The following is a 23961-nucleotide window of genomic DNA, read 5'->3' on the forward strand; positions in this document are numbered from 1 at the left end:
TTCAATAAAAATGTTTCTCACATTTCATACAAAATTGACTAAAATAAGAAATACCAAATGGAGGGCAATATCTTAGAGTAGAAACTGCTCGATGGAATTATAAAGTAGTTTTCGGTCTTTGCTATACTATCGCGATCTCAAAATCCTTTGACGATCTTCCTTTTATTTCCGTGCAATCGACCAATACAATCATTGCGCGCTTGGTTGAAAAAGATTGGTCTTTTAATGTGATCTTCTTGTTAACACTGCACAATAGTCTTGCAAAGCTTTGTAGCGAAAGTAGTCATCAAGGACACAACGGATTAGACGGAGGTTAATAAGTAAAGTCGGGTGGCATCACATTGTACTTACTTGTTTGGAGACCTCTGATTGCAGAGTGGCAATTTCGTGATACTTGTTGAGGAGTTAAAAAAAATATTGCCGATGCTTGCCAATTTTCACGAATGCAGAATTCGTCTTTAGGAAAGTTACCAAATTTCAAATTCAAATTGAATTAATTCGTTTAAGAGAGAGAGAGAGAAAAAAAACTTTACCAATGATTAAACAACGAACATTTACCTGTGGAAGTAACCAGAGTCTATTTTGCATGTGTGAACAGAACAGCAGTCGTGGATTCAATATCATCAATGGCATCCGCAGTGTGGCAGAAACTTGGACCCCGTGGCCTGGCTGTCATGGCAGCTGCGGCCACTGGAGTGGGAATCGGAATGACCTATTTCTCATCACCCCAACGGGACACCCAAGCTGCTGTTAACTGCACCTTGTGCGAGGATGGCACCTATACCCCAATCTTTGGCCAGAAGTCTAACTTTCCGCCCTCAGCCAACTTCCCAGACCTCTCGAAGCACAATAACGTGATGGCATCCCATCTGACACCAGGCATCTACAGCCGTCTAAGTCCGTTATCCACACCCAATGGCTTCACCCTTGATCAGTGTATTCAAACAGGAGTAGATAATCCTGGTCATCCTTTCATCAAGACCGTTGGTATGGTAGCAGGAGACGAGGAATCATACGAGGTACACAATTCATTCTTGGAAAGCCTTTTTTTAGTCATTTTTTTCATCCATCTCGCTTCAACTTATTTTCAGCTCTTATCAATTGTGGTAGTCTATTTTTTTACTCGTCATTCTTTCTGCTCATCATGGCTTTTAGTGTACTTCTGCAAATTAAATTCAGGTCTGTAATTTATTTTGTTCGACATCTATTTCTATATCATAGAGTATACTCTTATTCTTCGATTGATTTTCATCAAAGCTTCAATATATTTCTATAATATTTCTGCTTTTACTGTTTTATTAAAACCAACATTACCACAAGGGGAACTTCCCCTTTAAAGCCCGGCGCACACTATGCGATTCGTCGCGATCCAAATTTCAAAGAAATTGTAATATTGGGTATGGACATTCCAAACAATAAGATATTAACGATCAGAGTTCAGAATAGTGGTATATATAGGACTACTGAAATCGAAATTCAATCTAGTTTGAGCCTTTCCTTGAAGGAATAAAACAAATTCAAATCCAAATCGTAATGACGTCATGATCGGCTGCGACTTGAAGCCGATTTGGACTTTACTCCGACAATAGGGCTTGCCACAAACCAAAATTATGATTTCATTATTCCTAACATTATGCCGAACTTAAACTGAAATAATCTTACTTCTTGGAACGAACCACATTATTTCAAACTGTGATTTATTAAAAATACTCGTCGCATCTGATGATCTCATATTGTGTGCTGGGCTTAATTTGCATCTTAAATAAAATGCAAACCATCATGCAACTCAATTATGAAGAGTTCTTTAAAGAAAATCTACAGTATTTGGAGATAATCCTTCATTCTTCTTGAATGATGAAATATTAAACAAATTCGTATAAATATGTTTTATATGTTGCTGTTTCGAAGTACTTTCTCAGATTTTGACCAGTGCTCATTAACTTTAGCACACACAGTGCATGGTCTTGAAGTAAAGACATGCAAGACCCATTCCCAAACGCGTTGGGAAATTGCGTTGCTATTATGGAACGACATAGGGCGGGGTATTAATCACCTTCAATGAGATTTCTAGTCAAATGCCAAAATACAAAACTACATAATTGTGATATAAAACGTAAAAATATCAAATTATATTCTGAGATTCATACGATTATTCTGTGGATTATTAAAAGGTGTTCAAAGAACTGATGGATCCCGTCATCGACGAACGACACAATGGATACGGTCCAGACGATACACATCCAACAGATCTGGATTCTTCCAAGATTCGTGGTGGGGTATTGGACTCAAAGTATGTCCTTTCTTCTCGTGTGAGGACAGGCCGTAGTATCCGAGGACTCAGCCTTCCCCCGGCATGCAACAGGGCTGAGAGACGTATGGTTGAGCAGGTAGGCCTAGTTTGTTTATATCCTTGTCATTAGAAAGAAATATAATACTGAATACAAATAAATGATTTATCTGAACCATTACAAAATACTTGAGAAATGCAGATGTCATTGGTGATAGGACGATCAAATGCCTTAAGTTGCGGTACGTGGGAAAAAATTAAGACTTTGCGGTACACATTTTTTCTTGTATCTCCAAGCCCTCCCCCCCTTGAACATGTCTTTTGCCCTCCACCCCCCCCCCCCCCTTAAAATCCAGGGGAGCGTTTCATCAACCTTATGCCCGACAAGTTTTTGGATCTCACAATTTTCATTGATTTTGATTTGTTAAGAAGTGTTGTTACTTTGGGAACTGTCGGATAAAACAGGACTTGTCAATGGATAAAACCGTCCATATTTGGGGGAATTGCCATAAAGCATGTTATATCCCACTGGTATGTTAATTAAAGGTACAGTAGTCGATACAGTATTATTTCCATTCGATAAAAGAAATTTATACGCGTATGTAGTATGACATTGATAGAATTAGCTGGAATGTAACATCCATTATGTCACATTTTCACTGCAGCGATAAAACAAAAACGAACTGAAACAAATGCTACAGGCTTTATCCAATTCCAAAAGAATTTGTTGTAATTTTTAGAATATTTTTTTGGTTTTTAATTTTCATAAATAAAAAAAATGTAACACTAAACATCGGAGCATAAACAGGGAATTAAAGATCACGTAAAAGGATGACGATTTTTTTTTAAATCATTAATTGTGAATTGAAAGCATTTCTCGCTTTCACAAAAAGTAAAACGCATCATTTCAATAAATTTGTTTAATCAGGTTGTAACGGATGCTCTTGGCGGTCTGAAAGGCGAGTTGGCTGGGCATTATTACTCATTGGTTACCATGTCAGAAGAAGACCAGCAACAGCTCATTGATGATCATTTCCTCTTTGATAAACCAGTCTCTCCTCTTCTAACATGTGCTGGAATGGCAAGAGATTGGCCCGACGCACGAGGAATCTGGTTTGTTATTTGTTAATGTTTGTATTATTTTGGTTATTGTTACCCCCCCCCCTTAACACGAAAGCAGAAGAGTATACTAAAACGAAGTAAAACGAAGAAATTAAGAAAAAGTTCGGCCGTAAGTCTTTATTCACTGGCTTACAGATAGAGAGTTGGGAGCAGTTGCCCCCATCCTCCCCCCCCCCCCCACCCAAAAAAAACACGACCAAGCCGAAAAATTAAACAAATAAGAAAGAAACGGGAATACATATCAGAAATTATTACTCTCTTATTATGTTAGAAATCTGTCACAAAATTTAGATTTTTATCTCAAAAAAAGGCCAATCATCGCTTCGCTACCTCGCGACTAATAAATAGATTTTCCTCCGATTTCCATGTTATGTTCCTTATTGTGTTTTCACCATTACATGTGCACCTCTGACTCTTATATTAATAGGCACAACAACAATAAGAACTTCCTGGTATGGATCAACGAAGAGGATCATACTCGAGTTATTTCGATGGAGAAGGGTGGTAACATGAAACGGGTCTTCGATAGATTCTGTTCTGGTCTTAATCAGGTATAATATAGTTTAAGTCAAAATGGGGAAAAGGATTGTAGGAAAACTATACCCGTTAATAATCAAAAGTAACAGAAAAAAACCACATAATATTAAAAAATATAAATTACTCAGTGCGTATCATCGGGTAATTATAATCTTGGGTTTGTATGGGTATCATAACTATCATCTATACAATGAAAGTAAACAGTTTTGACAGAATGTTACACTTGAGTGAGCACTGTCTATTTTTGTAAAGCTCGCAGAAATGCTCGTTTCCACGCTGTGTCAAGGGGAAAGGGCGAATTACCCTGCGAAACATTTCTCATACATTTCCCTTGCACTTTTAGTCAATTGAAATAAAACGGATACATTCAAGCATTTTGTAACAATTTTGCCACCCAACTTGAAATTTCAACACTTAGTAAGCACAAAATTGTTATGACCACAGGGTCCCTTGAATAACGTTGGAGATAATCAATTCCTTGAAATAATATCATGGCTTGTAACAGAGCATTCATTATTTTGTTTTGAAAACAGAAACAAATGTGCGATATTCTTTTAATTAGGTAAACCTAGGTGTACTCTTGGCTAAACCTAGAATTTCAAACCACAGTTATGGAATACTGAGTTCATAATATTTCTACAATATCTGTGGCTATTATTATGATAAATCATTAAAATTCATTTTATTTTTGTATTTTCCATTCTTCCCATCTCGCGACTCAGTTAATTTTTTGACATTTTTTTCAGAAGGATAAGAATTATTTTTAATTGATGTACCATTGGCAATTAAACAGTTCTCGCATTATTTTATTCCCTGAATTAACAGGTTGAGGAGTTGATAAAATCTAAAGGATGGGAGTTCATGTGGAATGAGCATCTTGGATACATCCTCACCTGTCCTTCTAATCTTGGTACTGGACTTCGAGCTGGAGTACATCTCAAAATTCCCCATCTTTCGAAGGTAAACTAAATAAGCCTTTACATCGTAAGACGGATGTTGGTCTAAGCCTCATACATTGATGCTCGTTGTAATACAAATCCTCAAACGAGTTTTATTGCATTGTTAAATGTATAGATTACTGCTATTTTGCTCATTATGCAGATATAATACTATTATTAGTGGTGTAAAATTTCTGTAAATAATTTTCAAGAGGGCATTCATTAGATGCTTGTGATCAATACTCCTGCACCCAATGGCCGGTGATTGCAGCATTTTTTTTTCTTGCGATATTTTTTTAAGATGGCTGACAATGCTGACTGAATTGGCACAAGCGAACACTATGACTTATCGTCTGAAGAAATAAATTGCTGAATTATAATTAATCTAAAAACACTTGTATAAAATAACACGTCCGGACAAGGGCGCGCATCTCCCCTATAAAATTATTTCCTGCAGAGGCGTCGATCCTTGGGGGGGGGGGGCGATCTCTCCTTCCAATAATTCTGCATGTGCAAATATGAAATAAGATTGTAATGTTACATAGAAATCAGCTGGCGAGATTGAGATAATACAACTCGTTCTTTATTTAAAATCGTGCTCAAAATGTCCGCCTTCCAGATTGGAATATAAAAATTTTCAGCTCGCGCTCGCATCATTTCTGTAAAACCCCATACTTTTCATGATTAAATAGGTGAATAGAATGTCCCGGTTTTTTTTCAATTCTTAACCTCCAAAGAACTCCCGCTTCGATTTGCAATAATCTTGCTTGGATATATATCTTGTTCTTTTTTAAAACGTCCATTAAACTATCAATTATTTTCATATCGAAATATCAAAATTTTCAGCTCGTGCTTCGCGCTCGCATCTATTGTTCTTTTAGATACACATTTTAATCATTGGTACCAAAAATGCTTAGAATATCAAGCTTTCAGGTCAGAATATAAAGAAATTTCAGCTCGCTCTCGGCACTCGCATTATCTGTGTAGTGAGATATGTATCCTCATCATGAGTTACATCAAACAGTCCTAAATAGGTACCTTTTTCCTGTTTTCAGGTCAGTATACTAAAAAATATTCAGCTCGCGCTTCGCGTTCGCATTAATTTGTTAATGAGATATTTTTCTCTTTCTCATAAGTCATATATATATATAAATATAGTTAAAAAAGAAATAAAAACTCTGTAATGACATGGCTCACTGAAGAAAGAAGACAGCAGTATGGCCAGTACAATATTCTCTTAGACACACAACCGCGGTTAGAGGACCCTGTTGCCTTCACAATGTTCACCAGAGTAATTCCTGAGGTGTTCGATGAGATCCCTGCGAGAGTTCAACCAGTCATCCAGAAGCAAGAGACTAACTACAGGCACCCTTTGTCCGCTGACCTGGCAATCACCTTGAGACATCTGGCCACTGGGGACAACTACAGATCACTGGCATATGGTTTCAGATGTGGTATCTCAACCATATCAGAGTTGATTCCAGGAGTGTACAGGGCCATAGAGGCGTATAAAGATGAGGTATCCAACATACCTACCACCCCTGAAGCATGGAGCACCCTTGCCCAGCAGTTTGAACAGAGATGGAATATCCCCCATGCAATTGGTACCTTGGATGGAAAGCACACAGCCATTAAGAAGCCAGCAATCACAGACAGTCTCTACTACAACTATAAGGGCTTCTTCTCTATACCACGGCTAGCATTGGTAGATGCAGAGTACAAGTTCATCTGGATTGAGCTGGGAGGTAAATGACACGCTTTTCGAATGCCTAGAAGATGGGTCCATAGGGCTGCCCCCATCATGCCCCCTCCCTGGAGAAAATCATCTTGATATTCCCTACTTCATCCTGGGTGACGATGCTTTTGCCCCGAAGAGCTACATGATGAAGCCATACAGCAGAAGAGGGATGACAGATGAACAGAGGATCTGCAACTACAGGATCTTAAGGGGGAAAAGAGTGGTGGAGAATGCCTTTGGCATCATGACCAACAGGTTCCGGTGCCTGTTGGGAATACTGGAACAGAAGGTAGATAACGTCACAGAGTTGGTGGAGACTGCTGTGGTGCTCCACAACCTGCTGAGGAAGAGGGTGGCGCTGGCAGCCAATGCGGTGGACCACGAAGATGAAGAGCACAGCTTCGCACTAGGGGCCAGGAGAGGTGGGGGTGGACCTCACTGGGAAGATGCTCCGCAACCACCTGCAAGGGGAAACCTCGCCAATGTGGATGCCAGACATCAGAGAGATAATCTCAGATAATACTCTCCAGTGGGTGCTGTTGACTGGCAACAAAGAATGGCTGGCGTGGTACTTTCTGATTAAGTCAAGAAAGGAGTGGCTCAGATATCGTTAGAAGCAAATGATGAAGATAAAGACTTTTGTGTCTAGAAATAAGAACATACTCCCATATGCAAACTTCGTTTATTTTTAATACAAGTTTCAAATAATTTTGTATTGTGCGTACTTGTGAAGATGCAATTATTATTATTGATTTTATTGTTATGTATTTCATCTGCTTGTAAAAATATAAATACAGACTTTATTGATTTCTTACCCATGAAAAATCAGATAATACTACTATTGTAAATCAGGAGTGAAAATTTAAAGGAAATCAAGTTGCAGAATTCGAAATTTAGATATGTGCGATTAAATTTTTTTTAAATACGCATTTTTTTGTTAAATTATTACAAATTGAATTTCTTACAAATTAAAAAATTAGTAAGAAAATAAATTTTACATGTGAGATAAATAACCCTTATTGTAAAAGAGAAAATAAAACAAAGGAAATAAAATATAAAACATTATAGAATTAAAAAATGAAATATAATTTAAAAAAAAAGAAAAAACATTGTGGAAAACTTGGAGTTTTAAACAGAGTTTTTCTATTTATTTATTTTTTCTTCTATTGCCTTTTCTATTTTATTATGTTTTATACAGGGTGTCCCATTAAAAAATGCCCGATACACTTCTGGTCGTTTTTTTCTTTATTTTTTGTTTCATTGAAAAGACCAACTGTTCATTTAGTAACTGATCCAAAAATACCAAAAATCACATTCAGTGGTTTTTGTGTTATAAGTACTTCTTGCAAAGATCTGTAAGCGGTAAAAATCAGGCTGAACGAATCCTTAACTGTAGGGCCTATGGGCAAAGTATCAAAAGTGGGGTCACCGCTTTGAACCAAGCTCTCTTCAACTCTGTTAAGCTTTCCTACGACTTTGTTAAGCTTTGTGACGCTTTGATAAGCTTTAATACGCTCTCCCCGCTTTTCTAAATCCGTGACAGATCGCCTCAAATTTTTAAACAGTTTAAAAAAATTTGGTGCTCTTGCCGAATGTCCCGAATTGCTCAAAGCTTTCTCATGCTCTTCTTCTTCTTCTTCTGTGTAGTCTGCTTCCTTCAATCCTGAAGATTCTTGCTCTATTACGGTCTTTACGCTTTAATGAAGCTTTGTTACGCTTTGCCGCCGCTTTGCACGCCGCTTTAAAGCGCCATCAAAGCGGCGTTGGTGTGAACCTAGCATTAGGAGAATTATCCGCTTAGGAATCCCAGATCTCGGAATACCGAGATCTGGGATCCTAAGCGGATATTCATTCTTCCGTTGATTTCGTTAGTTTTGAAAAAAAATACTTTGACAAGCGCCACGATGTTTGGTATCGTATCACACTGGAATTTCTCTTATTGCTCAAAAATACCTATTCGTACTTAATACTTTTCGCGAGAACCATTTTCTCCTAACCAATTTGATCTTCGTTCTATCATCTCATCTCTTAAATTTCTTATTGTTACGTAACAAGAAATGTTATTGCGCAATATTTACTGTTACGTAACAATTTACAAACAAGCGTTACTATATTTGTTCCTGTGACAATGACAATGATTTATTTACCCATGTCACCCTAATTCGGGTATTGGGGACACTATCATATAGAACATAACATATTCAAAATCATTTCAATTATATTCACAAAATATTTACAAATATATACAATCACATGTTTACAGAGTATGGAATAAATACTACATGAAATTACTTTAGAGACGTAACGGTAAGTGAAAGGAATGATGTGTCTCTAAAACAATTGTTGAGGGAAGGAGGAGAGACAAAATAGGAAAAGAAGGAAAAACAAAAGGGGAAGAGAGAGAAAACAAAGAAAAGAACAAAAGGACAAATGATTGTAATAACAATAATATTAAAAAGAAACAGTACTAACAACAATGATAATAAATGAATACAAATGAATGCGTGTTATAGGATTGAAAAAGTTGGAACTGCATTGCAAAGGCACCGATATGTGAATTTAACGTGGATATATATAATTCTAATATATATTGGACTTTGGCATAAAAATTGCTAAAAATTTATTTTAAGAAATTAGAGAGAATTAAGATTTATTTTTCCTTTACCTAATTATTGTTTATTTACATAATATATACATGAACGTGTTTTCAAAAAGAAAATGTTAACATAAATATTTTATTTATTTATTTATTTATTAAACTTATCCATTATAATGCTGCAAAATTTTGATAAATTTATTAATGCTCACATTTTGGGGGAATTGAAAACCTTAAAAATTTTGAATGCATTTGGACGGCTTGTATAGGAACCATCAATATATTTCTTTCTTGCTGTAAGAAATGCAGGGCACTCGAACAAATAATGAAATTCATCACCCAGCTTTGTTGTATTACATATAGTGCATATTCTCTGTGATCGCTCAATATTTGCAAATCTACCAGATGCTATTGGCAGACGGTGGTTTCCACACCGGAATCTTGTTAAAGTAATTCTGTATTTGAAAGGCAATTTTAGAAGAGATAATTCACAACTGCAATTTTCTTTGAAAATGCGATAATTTAAGCACAGTGAATTAGAAAACATTTCAGCATGCCAATTTTGAGAGTATATATCGTCCAATCGTGTTTTGATTGTTGTTTTGAACCACCGTGGATTTATTGGCTTGTTATCAAACCAAAGGTAAGATAAGCCTAATTTATCCAATGTATTTTTTATTTTTACTAGCCACGGGTTTTGATATACAGTGCGTATCAAAAAAAAGTTTACACTTTGAAAAAATCCTGTAAAATTATGCATTTGTAATATCCTGAAGATTTTTCCACATTTTAACATTGGTACAGGTCCATTAAAGCAAATAACGATATAACTGTCAAAAATATTTCCGCTTGAGTGAGCACCACTTACTTTTGAAAAGTTAGTGAAAAATGATTTGCGCAGAACATTGAAATAGTTATGCGAATAAAAGTAGACCGTAATCGTGAAGAACACATGGAATTTAGCTACTAAAATTGATTTGAAGATATCTTCTACTTTGTTAGACTTGTTTCCTTGCCCAAAACACTTCGAAGAGTGCATTCCGCCCTACCCCACTCCCCCACATACCGAGCCCATCGTGACGATATTTGCGTTACACTATTAAGGTGTGATTTACATGGAATGACTAAAGCTTGATTTTCTTTATGTTTATCATTGCTAAAATCGAGAAAAGTTTGGAGAAACAAGTATTAAATGAAAAATGAATTGTAAACCCACTTTCAATGATAAAAACTTAAGAAAAAATGCTGGAGATGTCTGATATAAACTTTTCTCCAGATTCAGTTATGTCCTCAGATCCAGCTGGCACAAATAGGGTAAAGGTTGTGCTTAATAAGAGTTGAAATTTCACTATGGGTGGCAAAATTGTTACAAAATGCTGGTATGTATATCCGTTTTATTTCAATTGACTAAAAGTGGAAGGAAAATGTATGATAAATGTTTCGTACGGTAAGTTAGATTTCGCCCTTTCCCCTTGACACAGCATGAAAACGAGCATTTCTGCGCAAACAGATTTCTGCGCAAACAGATTTCTGCGAGCTTTACAGAAATGGACAGTGCTCACTCAAGTGTAACATTCTGACAAAACTTTTACTTTCATTGGATAAATGAGACCCAAACCCAAGATTATACGTGCAAAAATTACCCACATGTTGTATATTTTTAAATTCACAGGGCTTTTTCAAAGTGTAAACTTTTTTTTGATACGCACTGTATATTCAGATCAAACATTATTTTTAGAATATCGTAAACAGTATGGGACAATTTTGATGCTTTGCTCACGATTATTTTAATCCAAAAGTTTAACATTCTGCACTCAATTAGTTTCTTGATACTGTGTTTGCCGACCTCTCCATATTTCATGCAGTTTGCAGTAAATTTACTCACATTAGGTAGACGTTTATAATAACGACTTTGAAACATTTCAACATCTTGAAGATTACTTTCAAGACCCCACAACTCACTTCCATACAACAAAGTCGGAAGTACCAATTTTTCAAACAATTCTAATTCAATATCAACTGGTAAACTCAACTTTATTTGGAACGTAAACTGGACAATGCTTCTTGTGCTTGACGTATTTGTTTTTTTCCGAGCTTTCGAAAAGCGGTTATTATAATTCAAAACTGTTCCAAGATATGTATACTCATCAAAAACCTCTAGCTGTTGATTATTGGAAGTAATGATGGGTATATTGCGGATCTTACCACGAGAGAATCAGAATACAATTTTTGTTTTTTGTATATTTACATTCGGTTACACTTCGTAATTCCGAAGGTTCTTTATTCCGAAGGTTCGTAATTCCGAAACACGTAAATTGCCTATACCTCGATGTTCGTTAATCCGAAAACGAAAAAGGGTTCGTTAATCCGAACATTTGTGGCGTAATTCCGACGGTTCGTTATTCCGAAGGTTCGATAATCCGAAAACAAAATAAGGTTCGTTGTTCCGAAGGTTCGTTAATCCGAAAACGACTTAAGGTTCGTTGTTCCGAAGGTTCGTTAATCCGAAAACGAAATAAGGTTCGTTGTTCCGAAGGTTCGTTGATCCGAAAACGAAATAAGGTTCGTTGTTCCGAAGGTTCGTTGATCCGAAAACGAAATAAGGTTCGTTTTTCCGAAGGTTCGTTAATCCGAAAACGAAATAAGGTTCGTTAATCCGAAAACAAAATAAGGTTCGTTAATCCGAAAACGAAATAAGGTTCGTTAATCCGAAAACAAAATAAGGTTCGTTAATCCGAAAAATGAAAACCGTGAAAGCAGAGGCAAGGGGAGGGGGGCGGGGGCACTGTTGCCGTTCAATTATTATGAGGATGGGAAGGCAAGGGCGGCTGAACGAATTTTCGTTGGGGGGTAAAGCCAAAAATGAAACTCATACGTCAAAATGGGCACTTTGGTGATATTTTCACCTTAAGATTATCATCTGCTTGAAGTTATTGTGTTTGATAGTGATTAAGTAGAGAAAAACTTTTTTGAAGTGACTTCTTATTATGGCAAAATGTATAATTAGGCTTTATTTTTCGGGAGAGAGTATAATGAGCGAGCGGCTTGGTAAAACAAATTCAAAGGTGAAGTTGTAAAACGTTTTTTGTGGTCAATTATTCTTAAAATGGCATTATTGCGAGGTGTTGCGAGCGTGAATCACAAGCTAAAACTTTAGGGTATTTAAATAAAAAATGAAAATAAGTTTTTTAAAACTCGAGCAGATTTCTGCTGTCATTAAAAAGATGTGCATCTAACAAAAGAATTAACACGAGTGGAAAAACACGAGCTTAAACATACTGACCAGAAAAGGAACCTGTTAAAGAAAGCATTTAGTGACCTCTTTAGGATGCATATTTCACCAATCAAATGAGAGTGCGAAGCGCAAGCTGAAAATGTGCAATATTCCAGCCTGAAAACTTAACTTAACTTGTATACTTTAAAAAGAGTATTTCATTTCGAAAAAACATGAAAAACGGCATATTTATTTTTGAAAAAAGAATTTTCCCATTTTGGAAAATATTCATTTCCCTGTTTTTTATTTAATTTTGGGGTGCAAGTGCCCCCTGCCTCCCTCCCGGCGGATCCAACTTTCGTCAAATAGGGGGGAGGCAATATTTTTTTCAGTCCTATTTTCCTCGATCGGCAGCTTAAAGTTGTTTTTTTTGTGTTTGTTTCTTTGAAAGGGTAGTCCTAACAGTCAATTAGCTTTATACTTATAAAATAAAGTAAATATGTAATAACATGATAAACCCTTTTTAAATAATGCGAGCGCGAGCTATATATTTTTTTGATGGGCAATATGTTTGTGATCTTCAAAACGAGATGCCTATGTAACTAAATTTAGATAATAACTGCGAGCAAGAAGCGCGAACAAAAATTTTAAATATATAAGCTCTGACCTGATCTAAAGGGGACATTTTAAGAACTTTTTGCAGTTTGCCATGAAGACGATGCGTTTTTCAAACAATGGCGGCGGAACGTATTTTCTTTTTTTCGGGGGGGGGGGGACGCAAAGCAAAATAAGGGCCAATAGGGGCAATTTGGTGCAAGCGGATATTTTCACCATGAGATTATCATCTGTGTAAAGAGGTTGTGTGTTTTGTAGTAATTAAATTGAGCACAATTTTTTAAGTGATCACTAGAGTTATATATTTACGTTTCATTTCTGCGAGCGTAGCTAGCAAGCGGTTTGGGGGAAAAAATCCAATCTGAATATGTAAAATTCGCCTTTTTGGTCAAGTACTGTTAAAAGGGCATCCTTGTGAGATGTTGCGAGCGAATCACGTGCTCAAACTTTTGGAAATTTCATGCAGGTCTAGAATGATAATTGATAAAGATATTATTTACCCAGGGAAGCCACTTCAGTTCTGAAAACTGTTCTCCCAGCTATTATTATTATTTTTTTACAAGAATGCTTAGAATGTCCAGTTTTCAGGTTTGGAAAATCGGAAAAGTTTGGCTCACGTTTCTCGCTCGCATCAAGTATTGTTTATTGAGGAACTCATTCTATTCCTGGTTACAAATAAAAAAAAAGTATAAAATGTCCAGTTTTCAGGTCGGAATATCACAAATTTTAAGCTTGCGGTTCGCGCTCTCATTATTTAGTTCGTGAGATATATACTCTATTCATGAGTCACTAAATGCAGTCCTTAAAAGATTACTTTCTGAAGCCTGTTGCATAAACTTTTTACCTTAGAAAACTGGTAAAAACTGAAAACTAAGGTTAGTCTGATTTCCGCCATTGACTTTAGCACAGGGCAAAAACTCCTGTAAAAACAATTTATGCAACGGGCCCTAGTTTGAGTTTGCGATTCGCGCTTTCAACATCTCACAAGGATCATTATTAGTATTATTTTCATTACCAGCAGAAGCTGTTATTAAAAATGACATCCCCTCCAATACAAATCCTATTATCTAGAGGTTACTCGCACGCGACCAACACACTTGATCCCTGCATCTTTAAACCATTTGCTTAGGCAGCAATTGCTCAGATAAAATCGAAATCGGGCTATCCTTGATCAGGGCGCCTATATTTTTAATGATATACATGCTTTTGGCCACAACACACGCATGTATCATCGATCGTTATTACTATCATTGCATAATATCGTGTAATCTTGTAACGACAACATCGTTTTTGTTACCAAAATGAATTATTCTCATATTCGGAAATACGAACCTTATTTAATTTTCGGATTAACGAACCTTATTTCGTTTTCGGATTAACGAACCTTATTTCGTTTTCGGATTAACGAACCTTATTTCGTTTTCGGATTGACGAACCTTATTTCGTTTTCGGATTAACGAACCTTATTTCGTTTTCGGATTAACGAACCTTATTTCGTTTTCGGATTAACGAACCTTATTTCGTTTTCGGATTCACGAACCTTCGGAATTACGAACCTCATTTCTTTTTCGGATTAACGAACCTTCGGAATTACGAACCTTATTTCGTTTTCGGATTAACGAACCTTCGGAATTACGAACCTTATTTCGTTTTCGGATTCACGAACCTTCGGAATTACGAACCTCATTTCTTTTTCGGATTAACGAACCTTCGGAATTACGAACCTTATTTCGTTTTCGGATTAACGAACCTTCGGAATTACGAACCTTATTTCGTTTTCGGATTGACGAACCTTCGGAATGACGAACCTTCGGATTGACGAACCTTCGGAAATACGAACCTTCGGAATAACCGAACCTTCGGAATTACGAAGCTTCGGAATTACGAATGTATGCGTTTACATTCAACGACCAATCTTCACAGTATTTGTGGACAACATTTAATGCTTCTTGGAGATCATTTTCAGATTCTGCTAATACAATGGTGTCATCAGCGTATATAATAGGGTAAATAACTTAAGATATACACATATATTTCTCTCGAGGACTTTTTCTTTCAGACCATTCGTAAGTAAATTAACACCGTTGCAATTTTCTCTCAATGTATTGTCAAAATCATTGAGATGCAAATAATAATGGAGATACACTCTAAAATATGAAGTGCTAATTTAGCTCTTAAAGAGCGTGTATAGTGACTGCACTTCAGAGTGCTGATTTGTCTACCGTGTATAGTGACTGCACTTCGGAGTGCTGATTTGTCTAATTCAAATTTGAACTAGACAAATCAGCACTCTGAAGTGCAGTCACTATACACGCTCTTTAAGAGCTAAATTAGCACTTCATTTTTTAGAGTGTAGATTATCTCCTTGCCTTACTCCCATATTACATTCAAAGACCTCAGCCCGTTGTCCATTGCTCATAACATAAGATTTTGCATTTTCATACATATTTTGGATCACCTTGAGAATTTAGCCATTGATGTTATACTTAAGTATTTTTGACCACAATAAATGTCTTTTTACAGAATCGAATGCTTTCTTATAATCAATGAATGCGCAATAAATTCTTTTCTTTTGAGATAGATAAATATTTATCAGACTGTAAAGAGTAAATATATGATCTAGAGTACAATAAATCTCACGAAATCCTGCCTGTTCTTCACCCATCAGGTTGCAAATATCAAAATATAAAGAAATTCGGTTATTCAAAATAGATTTGAATAATTTACCTGAGCAACTTAACAATGTAATTGGACGATAGTTATCAGGGGTGGTATTCTGAAAACGTTCTTATCTTTGTTCTTATCTTTTATCTTATCTCACTGAGATAAGAAGACGCTAAAATCATTGCAAATCGGTATTCTGAAAATCTTCTTAACGCGTTCTTATCTCTGTAAGGACTGCCCCCTTCTTATATCCAACACGCCCATTTTTAAGATTTTACCAATCAAAATGCGCTTTACATTGGCAGTTTAACCAATAGAAGCGTTCCTTATGTGAAGAGAATATCATGGGCGCTGCGCGTTCACCGTTTCTGGCGCATTGCGCGAAATAGGCATTTTATACGCAATGACTGATTTTATTATTTCGAGACGTCCACGGGCAAAAAAAAAGTAAGAAAAGTAAATAAAGCAGGTACGAATAAAGAACAAAATATGAAGAAAGAAAGTAAGTAGGTATGAAAGAAAGAAAGAAAGAAGACAGAAAAGGGTCAGAATGAAGCAGAAAAATAAAAAGATGAAATGGACAAAGCAGAAAATAATGAAAAAATAAAGAGTAAACGAAAGAAAGCAAGCAAAAAGAATTCAAAAATAAAAAAAGAAAGAAAATATGTATATTGGGCAAAGGATACCTATTGTCCAGTCTGTGGGAACTTAGCCACAGTCCAGTATTAAGTTAAACAGCTTCGTGAGCAGTTTCATCATTGGTTTGCTGCTATACTTTATCATTTCATTTAATACTAAATCATCACCGGATGATTTGTTATTTTTAAGCTTCTTTAATTGATTTTTATCTCCTCTTCCAAAATTGGATGATCTAGTTCAAGGCTGAAACAATTTGCTTCATTAGGTGGTGATTCCTCATCTATAGTGCGCCTGTTTTCAACATCGTCTCCTTTATTCAGTAATTCAAAAAAATCTTTGAAAGAATCAATTGATACATTTGTGCAATTCTTGGGCTTAGAATTCGCCTTGTTAAGATATTTCCAAAGGTCACCAATGTTATTATTTTTACTTTCCTCAAATTGTCCTGAAGGTCAGAAACATATTTTGACTTTTTCTTCTTCAAAACTGTTTTGTATTGTTTGCGTAAGGTATTCAAAACTAATTCCATTTCCATTTTCATATTTTCATTTCTACATTTTTTAATTCTATTTCTTAATTTTAAGAAATTCTTTCTCAAGTTCTTACATTCTTTATCAAACCAAGGCTTCATTTTCGGAGATGCAGTGGTAACAGTCGTGCCAGTTTTTTTCTGCCGTGACATACCACATAGAGTTGCAGCCTTAAAATATAGACGATAGCCCGAAAACCGGGCCCTGTGAATGGCGCGCATCCTCAGCCAGTCATCATAGCAACATCTGTCTGAGGATGCGCTCTCTGATTGATACCACACATTGTACATACTCCTGGCCAGGGCCCGTTGCATAAAACTTCTTACCTGAGAAAACTCAGGGGCGGTATTCTGAAAACGTTCTTATCTTAATTTTGTTCTTATCTACGTCACTTTCTTAAATTGGTATTCTGAAAACGTTCTTATCTTTTTCTTATCTTTTGTTCTTATCTTTGTTCTTATCTTGCTCTCCACCCAATGCTGAGCGCGTAAATTTACAACTCGCGCATATAATACCAAAGCGCGCTAAAAGATAAGAACAGAATGTAGATAAGTGGTATTCTGAAAACGTTCTTATCTTTTTTTCTTTCTTATCTTTCACGATATTTAAGATAATATTTAAGATAGCTAGAGGGTTATCACATCTCACGATGTCCGCGTTTTTTCTTGCCCAAAATCGATGGCCTCTAGTAGTAACAAGTACCCACAAGTATTCCTCCCACCATTTATTTCATTCACCCTTTATTTTGCCCGTATCTTTTTTCTATCCCTTCTTTCTCATCCATTTTTTATTCCTTTCTATCTGTCTGTCTTTCTTCCTTTCTATCTGTCTGTCTTTTGTCCTTTCTGTCTGTCTTTCTTCCTTTCTATCTGTCTGTCTATCTCCCTTTCTATCTGTCTGTCTTTCTTTATTTCTATCTGTCTTTCTTCCTAAATGTCTTTCTTCTTTTCTTTCATTCTTCATTTATATCTTTACTTTTGTTCTGTTTGAATCTTTTAATTTCTTTTTTTCCTTTTGCTTTGTTTCATTTATACTTCATTTTTCTTCCTTTTTTTATTTTCCCTTTTCGTTTTATTCCTTTTTTTTTCTTTACTGAGTCTTTTTCTGCTTTCCCCTCGTTTCTCTTCCTTTTCTTTCTTTTTCTTTTTTCTTTCTTCCTTCACTTGTTGTAATCTTTATTTTTCTTCCTTATTTTTCTTCCATTCTTTCGTTTTTATACATGCTTTTCTTTTTTTTAATAATTTCATTTTCCCCCTATTTCTTCCTTCAATTTAATAATTCTTAATTTTTCTTATTTTTTTATTTCTGCTTTCTGACACTTTTGTGTCTTTTTTTACTTTCTTTCTTTTTTTTCTTTATTTTGCTCATTCTTTTTTCGTTCGTTCTTTATTTACTCTTTTTCTTTACTTTCTTTCTTCTCTCTGTTTTTCTTCTATTAACTTTTTCTTTATTCTTTCCATTGATTTTTTTTCTGTTTTTTCCCCTTTCGTTTTCTTTTTTTTTCTTTCTTTCTTTCCTTCTTTCTTTCTTTCTTTTTTTTCTTTATTTCCTTATTTCTTTTTTCTATGAATTTACCTTTCTTTCTCTATCTTTTTGTAGTCTTCATATTTGCGTCAAATTTCCTTTCATTTTTTTCTCTCATCTTTATTTCTTTGTTTAATTTTCTTTTTTTTCTCTCTTCCTTCACTTTTTACATTTTTATTCCCTTTTTTCTCTTTCTTTTTATTTCTTTCTAACTTTCTTTCATTCGTTTTTTTTTAGACTTTTTTTCTTTTTCGGTTTCTTGTTAATTTATTTTATCTTATATTAGTTTGACCTTTTTCTATTTTTGTGTGTGTTCCTTTTAGTTAATTTCTTTTTTTTTCTTCATTTTTGTTCCTTCACTTTATCATGGATAATTGTTCTATTTTTTTCTTCCTTTTCCTTCTTTTATTCATTCTATTTTCTTTCTTTTTTATTTTTGAATTCTTTTTGCTTGCTTTCTTTCGTTTACTATTTATTTTTTCATTATTTTCTGCTTTGTCCCTTTCATCTTTTTTTCTGCTTCATTCTGACCCTTTTCTGTCTTCTTTCTTTCATACCTACTTACTTTCTTTCTTCATAGTTTGTTCTTTATTCGTACCTGCTTTATTTACTTTTCTTACTTTTTTTGCACGTGGACGTCTCGAAATAATAAAATCAGTCATTGCGTATAAAATGCCTATTTCGCGCAATGCGCCAGAAACGGTGAACGCGCAGCGCCCATGATATTCTCTTCACATAAGGAACGCTTCTATTGGTTAAACTGCCAATATAAAGCGCATTTTGATTGGTAAAATCTTAAAAATGGGCGTGTTGGAGATAAGAAGGGGGCAGTCCTTGCAGAGATAAGAACGCGTTAAGAAGATTTTCAGAATACCGATTTGCAATGATTTTAGCGTCTTCTTATCTCAGTGAGATAAGATAAAAGATAAGAACAAAGATAAGAACGTTTTCAGAATACCACCCCTGGTTGTTTTTACCTGAGTTTTTGCCCTGTGTTAAAGTCAATGGCAGAAATCAGACTAACCTTAGTTTTCAGTTTTTACCAGAGTTTTCTCAGGTAAAAAGTTTTATGCAACAGGCCCCTGAAGAAGACTGAGGACCATCGAAAATTCGAGTAAACAATAAAAACTTTATTGGCAATGAAAGCATTATCTTCAACATAATTTTTTACCTTACAGAAGCCAATACGTGAAAGTTTAAGATATATTTATATATATATATATATATATATATATATATATATATATATATATATATATATATATATATTGGCCTGTGTGTGTGTGGGTGAGTTTGTTTGTTTTGTGTGATCGAGCGCCTTTGGAACTTTCATTCATGATTTTGCCCCCCCCCCAATTGAAAAAATGGATCGACGCCCCTGGCTATCGTGTACCCCCCCCCCCCCCCCTTGAAAAAAGTCCCATCATAAAAAAAAATTTGTTAAAAACGTCCGCACTTGTAGGTCCTATTTACGGGGACTCCCATATTTCGAATCCCTTGATCCCGATTCCGTCCCTTGTGAAATTAATAATTTTGATACAATCTTCCATAACGCTGACAATCCACTTTCTCATCTGTATTAGGATGTCAAACGACTAGATGATATCCTTGATAAACTTCGTCTTCAGAAGCGTGGAACTGGAGGTGTTGATACGGCAACTGTTGGTGATACCTTTGACATCTCAAATAATGATCGACTTGGGCAATCAGAGGTATGCTAGTTCTATGAATATAATTTCCTTCTCACAATTTTAATTCGATCATTTTGGAAAAAGATGTGTTATTTTAAAAGTAGAACGAAGCGCCTCACGCTAGTTGGCAAGTATTAACAAAAGAAAATAAAAGAAACAAATCAAAGTTTGACAGAAATCAATTCAGTAATAAGAAACTTTATATCATCATTGTAATGCAGAGATCAGTGACGTAATTGACATTTTCAAATAGGCATTACCACCAAGCTGTGTGATGTAATACTCCCTCATTACTTTTTGTACATACTAAGAGAATAAGTAATAGATATTTGGGGGAATATTATCAGTGTACAAAGAGGAGAATTGTACATGACTTGTATGGCATCACAAATCTTGGAGCCACTGCCAAGAAGAGGATCTCCATAATGCTCCATAGCACTAAAAGTGAATTTGACCTTTCAATGTTCATAATATTCTTATTGATTAGACAGTGTTTTGTGTGCAAGCGTGAAAATAAGAAAAACATAATATCCGTTTTGTTCAAATTTTCACCTTCCTGCTTTTCTATTACTACGAGGATATTTACGCTTTTTAAAGGTAAAAATAACTATACTGTCTTCATTCCTTTATAGAGAATATTAATAAAATGTATTTACTGGCATCTTACCACAATATATTGAACAATCTGCTGAATTTAAAAAGACAGTTCAGTACCAGAAAAGAAATGTTTCCCTAAATTTGAGTTTTTGTCAACTTTCACATTGCGTTTTTTTTTGTCAATTTAAATTTAGAACGCTGGTGTAAAAACGCTGGTTCAGAAACTACCTTGTAAATCGCAAACAATTCGTAAGCATAAATGAACAAAATTCTTCTCTACAAAATGTTAACTGGGGTGTTCCCCAAGGTAGCCTCCTGGGCCCTCTTTTATTTATTATCTATATAAATGACATCCAGAACTCCTCTGAAATATTATCTTATGTCCTTTTTGCAGATGATTCAAATGTACTCTCATCCTAACCCCAATATTTTAATTAATGTACTGAACACGGAACTGGATAAATTGGTACAATGCATGGATTAAGGCTAACAAATTGTCAATAAATGTTCAAAAAACGAAATGCATGCTTTTTAGCAATTCTTTAGAACAATTGCCATTTAATATCAAATTAGACAATGTAGACATTGAAGTTGTTACTACAACTAAATTTTTAGGCCTCATAATAGACAACAAATTATCTTGGAAATCGCATATTGACTCTATATGTCGCACAATTTCACGCAATATTGGTGTTATCAACAAAGTTAAGTTTTTTCTTCCAACTTCCTCCCTAAAAATGCTTTATTCAACATTAATTTTACCATATCTAAATTATGGAGCAATTGTTTGGGGAAACACACACTCAACCTACCTAGATAGAATATTGCTTTTACAAAAGAAGGCATTGCGTGTTATTTTCAACTTGTCCTGGAGATCTCACACAGATGAGTTGTTTTTAAACAATAACATTCTAAAAATAAAAACACTGTACCAATATAATTTAGGTCAATTCATGTATCAGTTAAACAATAATATGTTACCACCCATATTTAATTTTTCATTTAACAAAAACAAAACCCTTCACAAATATCCCACACGTCAATCCGATGAATTTCATTTACCACTACCCCGGACCATCCTTGCAAAATCAATTTTTACTTTTGAAGGCCCTAGACTCTGGGGAACTATCAATAGTAACATCAAAGAATCTCCAAGCCTTAATTCTTTCAAATATAAGTTCAAAAAATTTCTTCAAGATAACCATTGAATTTAACTCTTCATCACTCAAGCTCTTGTATTTTTTTAATCAAACATGTTTATTATGTCACGTACACTTATACATCTCTTTCGTTTTCCTGTTGCCTTCGGCGAGGTCCGTCTGTGAGTGCTGGGGCTGGATTCTGGAGACCTTTAATCTCTCTTTTTCTTATTTCCTTTTCTATTTTTATTTCCAATTTTTCTTTTTAATTCAACTGGTCATGCTCAAGTTGGTACCTTATTTTTTTATATGCTAAACAACTGCAAGAATATTTATTAGGAGGCTGCACTCTACAAGCTCCGCTTTTTAGCAGCCTCCTCCATTTTCAACCTGATTTGTAATAATCTTGAATATAATTTTCTGTACAGGAATAATTGAAATATGTTTTGTTATTTATATATGTCAACATGTACAGAAGAAACTGTAATTGTTGAAAATGGAAATAAACGAATGAAATGAAATGAAATAAAAATACAGAGATGGAGGATCCCTCTCCCGAAAAGAATAATTCTTATTGTATTTTGTAAAATATATTGTTTTCCATACCATATTGTTTTAATATTATTTCTTTGAATATCTGTATTAGTTTATTTTGTACATGTCATACCTACGACAGAATTTATAAATTAATTTGAAAGCTTATTTTAGGGGATGATTGATATTTCAAGTTAGTTTTATTTCTCTGTGATGATACGCAGCTGATGCAGATTAAACCGTTTTGGATTATGATCATAATTTTTATCCTGAGATAATCTTCTTTTTTCTTTTCAGGTCCAGTTAGTTCAGCGCGTTATAGATGGTGTCGATCTGCTTATCAAGATGGAAAAACTCTTGGAGAAAAACCGTTCCATCGAGCATTTGATGCCTAAATAGACATCACCTAGTTTATCCCATCAATGTACATCGTTTTAAAGCCAAAATCAGGAACATTGATTAACAATACTTTAGAAAATTCTGACAAAACATGAATAATGTATATGTAAAAGATAAACCGCTTGTCAAATAGTAACTATCGATAAGGCCTCGTGTGACTATAATATTGACTACCCTGTGTAATGTACACTTTGAATTGTTTGTGATGAATTAGTATACTTAGATTGAAGAAAATAAATTAGGATATATTGTTGAACTTTCGAGATATAGGGGATTTGAAATTTTTCAAAGAAAACAATTAGAATGACATTCACAACAGAAAAATAAAAATCGATCTAACAAGACCCAAGGAAGGGACCAAAATGAAGATGTAATTTTATTTATGAGGTCTGTTAAAGTATGAAGGTCTTACAGGCATATTATATCATGATGAAATTTGTCAAGAATATAGCACAGATCATTTATATTTAGATGATATTTTAATGAATATTCATATACACAGTATTACATTTATCTTGAAAGAAATATATCGAACTGAAACTGCACCTGTGTCATTGTATAAAGAATAATGTTTGCAAAATTAAAAGTTTGAATTTAATGGAACCAATGAAATAAAACAAATCACATTAGCAGATTCATTTCGATCTCTTTTCCTACTTTTATTTGTATCAGTAAGTCTTGTTTATTATTGTGAATGATTATAGTTAAGATGTAAAATATAGGAAAAATACAGTGGCATGATAGCAGAATCATGAATGTTCACAGGTCACTCCTGCGGAGCATTTAATGAAAGGCTTTGTCGGCGGGCTTTTCAGACGTTTTTATTCGACAGTAAAAATAGTAACATTGCTTCTAATAGTAGCCAATAAAAAAGGGAAAGTTGTCAGATCTGACAACTTGTCTAATGAATAAAACGCTTAATTTCTAAGTTCACACATTCCACTCATCTTTTTTCCTGTTGGAAAGAACACACACTTTTTAAAAATAAAGCTGTAAAAAAAACACCCTAGTAATTATTACTGGCAGCTGGGACTCGCACATAAATTATTATGAACTGTTAAATTACGATGGGTTGTACAAATGCAAAACCACTGGATAACTGAAAAAAGGCGTTTTTAACATTCATTTAACATGAAAATCGCTGTTGATTTACAAATACGAACACTATTTATAGGATAGATGCACTGCAATCAACGT

General features: G+C 34.8%; 1 protein-coding gene across 1 annotated transcript; it reads left to right on the forward strand.

Annotated features, from left to right (window-relative positions):
* Positions 1–244: 244 nt before the first annotated feature.
* On the forward strand, positions 245–23961 carry LOC121410372 (creatine kinase B-type-like). The gene is made up of 7 exons (XM_041602410.1): positions 245–1019; positions 2172–2387; positions 3216–3400; positions 3837–3960; positions 4772–4906; positions 19988–20116; positions 22663–23961. The coding sequence occupies exons 1-7, from the start codon at positions 627–629 to the stop codon at positions 22762–22764; spliced, it is 1284 nt and encodes a 427-aa protein (XP_041458344.1). The 5' UTR covers positions 245–626; the 3' UTR covers positions 22765–23961.

The sequence above is a fragment of the Lytechinus variegatus genome, chromosome 3, assembly GCF_018143015.1.
Source record: "Lytechinus variegatus isolate NC3 chromosome 3, Lvar_3.0, whole genome shotgun sequence".
Classification (NCBI taxonomy): Eukaryota; Metazoa; Echinodermata; class Echinoidea; order Temnopleuroida; family Toxopneustidae; genus Lytechinus; species Lytechinus variegatus.